Source organism: Egretta garzetta, unplaced genomic scaffold (genome assembly GCF_000687185.1).
Source record: "Egretta garzetta isolate BGI_Z169 unplaced genomic scaffold, ASM68718v1 scaffold359, whole genome shotgun sequence".
NCBI classification, from domain to species: domain Eukaryota; kingdom Metazoa; phylum Chordata; class Aves; order Pelecaniformes; family Ardeidae; genus Egretta; species Egretta garzetta.
The window spans coordinates 108,811-111,189 of NW_009260795.1; the positions used below are offsets into that span (position 1 = coordinate 108,811).

Below are 2,379 nucleotides of genomic sequence, written 5' to 3' on the forward strand. Positions count from 1 at the left end.
GATCGTTCCCGTGGCCTCCTCTGGCCCCACTCCAGCAGGGCCACATCTTTCCCGCACTGGGGACCCCCAAGCTGGATGCAAGGCCCCGGGGATCTCACCAGAGCGGAGCCGAGGGGGAGCATCCCCCCCCCTTGCCCTGTGGGCCCCGCTGCTGGTGACACAGCCCAGGGGACGCTTGGCTTTCTGGGCTGCCAGCACCTGCCCCATTTGCCACCCACCCATATCCCCAAGTCCTTCTCCACAGGGCTGCCCCCACCCCATCTGCCCCCCAGTCTGTGCCAGTACTGGGAATCACCCCCACCCAGGGGCAGGACCTTGCACGTGGCCTCGTGGAACCTCAGGAGCTCTTCCAGCCTGCCCAGGTCCCGTTGGGTGCCGTCCCGTCCCTCCAGCACATCAACTGCCCCGCTCAGCTTGGTGTCACCTGCGACCTCCCCACGGGTGCACTCCATCCCCCGATCCATGCCATCGCTGAAGCCATTATGGTCCCAGTATGGACCCTTGAGGCACATCGCTCGTTACTGGTTTCCACTTGGACGCTGAGCCGTTGACTGTAACTCTTTGGATGCGGCCAACTCCTTGTCCACCCGTAGCCTTCCAGCGTAGAGGTGGAGCATATACAGGGCCCTATGGAAGTCCAGGTAGATGACATCAGCTGCGCACTGATGACATCACTCCATCGTAGAAGGCCGTTAAGATTAGGGGGAGTGAAATCCCTGCGTGGGCTCGCGATACCAATAAACAACCCCCGACGTGCTCTGCCCTCTCTTCCAGGGGCGGACGCCGACGGAGCAGGAGTCCGGACAGGCGACGCCGATGATGGATCCTCATTCCTACCTGTGCGTTCCGAGTCCAAACTGGGGAAACTGGGACGGGGAGGGGTTTGTACGTTGGGGATGGGGCATGGAGGGGTAGAACAGGTCGTCGCTTTGGCAAATTTGCTTCTTACAAGATTTTATTGTTTTCAAACGAGAAAGCGGGAGTGAAGAAGCAACGCGGGGCGGGGGAGGGGAGGCACCTCCGCTTGCGTTGGCGGCAAACGCGGCCCCCGAGCCCGCTCGCCGCTCGAACCGCCGCGTCTGTAAGCCTTCTGTCGCGCCTGCGAGTGACCTGACGTTCTGGCTGCTCTTCTTTTTTTGGAGAGAAGCTGTTTTCCGTACCCCAGGCGAACGTTCCGGGGGGAGGGGGGAGTTTTGTTCCGTGGGCTTGGCACTGGGGAGCGAGCTTGGCCTTATTTTAAATAACCCTGACTTTGTGTGAAGTTCTCTCGTTCGTTGTCCTTAATTAAACCTTCTCGTGCCCCTTGCTGATTTTAATTTGCCTGAATCAGCCGCTGGGGCAGCTCTTGATCTCAGAATCACAGAATCACAGAATGGCAAGGGTTGGAAGGGACCTCAGGAGATCATCTAGTCCAACCCCCCTGCTAAAGCAGGCTCACCTAGAGCATGCTACACAGGACTTCATCCAGGCGGGCTTTGAATATCTCCAGAGAAGGAGACTCCACAACCTCCCTGGGCAGCCTGTTCCAGTGCTCTGCCACCCTCAGAGTGAAGAAGTTCTTCCTCATATTCAACTGAAACCTCGTATGTTTCCGTTTGCACCCATTGCCCCTAGTCCTGTCGCTGGACACCACTGCAAACAGACTGCTTCCATCCTCGTGACTTCCGCCCTTAAGATATTTGTAGGTGTTGATAAGGTCCCCTCTCAGCCTTCTCTTCTTCAGGCTGAACAAGCCCAACTCTCTCAGCCTTTCCTCGTAGGGGAGGTGCTCCAGTCCCTTTATCATCCTAGTTGCTCTCCTCTGGACTCTTTCTAGGAGTGGGGCTTGTTCAGCCTGGAGAAGAGGAGGCTGAAGGGAGACCTGACTGCTGCCTTTCAGTACTTAAAGGGGGCCTATAGTAAAGATGGGGAAAATCTTTTTAGTAGGGCCAGCTGTGACAGGACAAGGGGTAATGGTTTTAAACTGAAGCAGGGTGCCTTCTTGGCAACAAGGGCACATTGCTGGCTCATGGTCAGCTTATTGTCCACCAGGACTCCCAGGTCCCTCTCAGCAGAGCTGCTATCTAGCAGGTCATCCCCCAGCCTGTATTGGTGCATGGGGTTCGACCTCCCCAGGTGCAGCACTCCCCAGGGCAGGCAGGAGAACCGTTCTTTAGTTGAAAAAGCCATTTTTCCTTAAAATCCCATTAGGAAGAGACGGCTTTAGCTGCGCACCGCTCCGTCAGGCCGGTGGGCTTGCTGGATTCTCCCCGTGCCCCCCCGCCCAGGTGAAGGGGCACATTTTAAATTCTGTATTTCTGTATTTTATTTTCCCCCCCGCCGCCCTGTGGCATCTCTTCAAGGAATTCCTGCCCTGGAATGCTCTCTTGCCGCGCGGCT

At 57.2% G+C, this 2,379-nt stretch overlaps 1 protein-coding gene across 1 annotated transcript in view; it reads left to right on the plus strand.

Moving 5' to 3' along the window:
• RBM8A (RNA binding motif protein 8A) overlaps window positions 1-1,218 on the plus strand; it is a 21,149-nt gene extending 19,931 nt beyond the window's left edge. The window contains exon 7 of the mRNA XM_035902120.1: window positions 775-1,218. Within this exon, the coding sequence (XP_035758013.1) occupies window positions 775-820 (46 nt within the window). The 3' untranslated portion in view covers window positions 821-1,218. The remainder of the gene's footprint in view (window positions 1-774) is intronic.
• The last annotated feature ends 1,161 nt before the right edge of the window (window positions 1,219-2,379 follow it).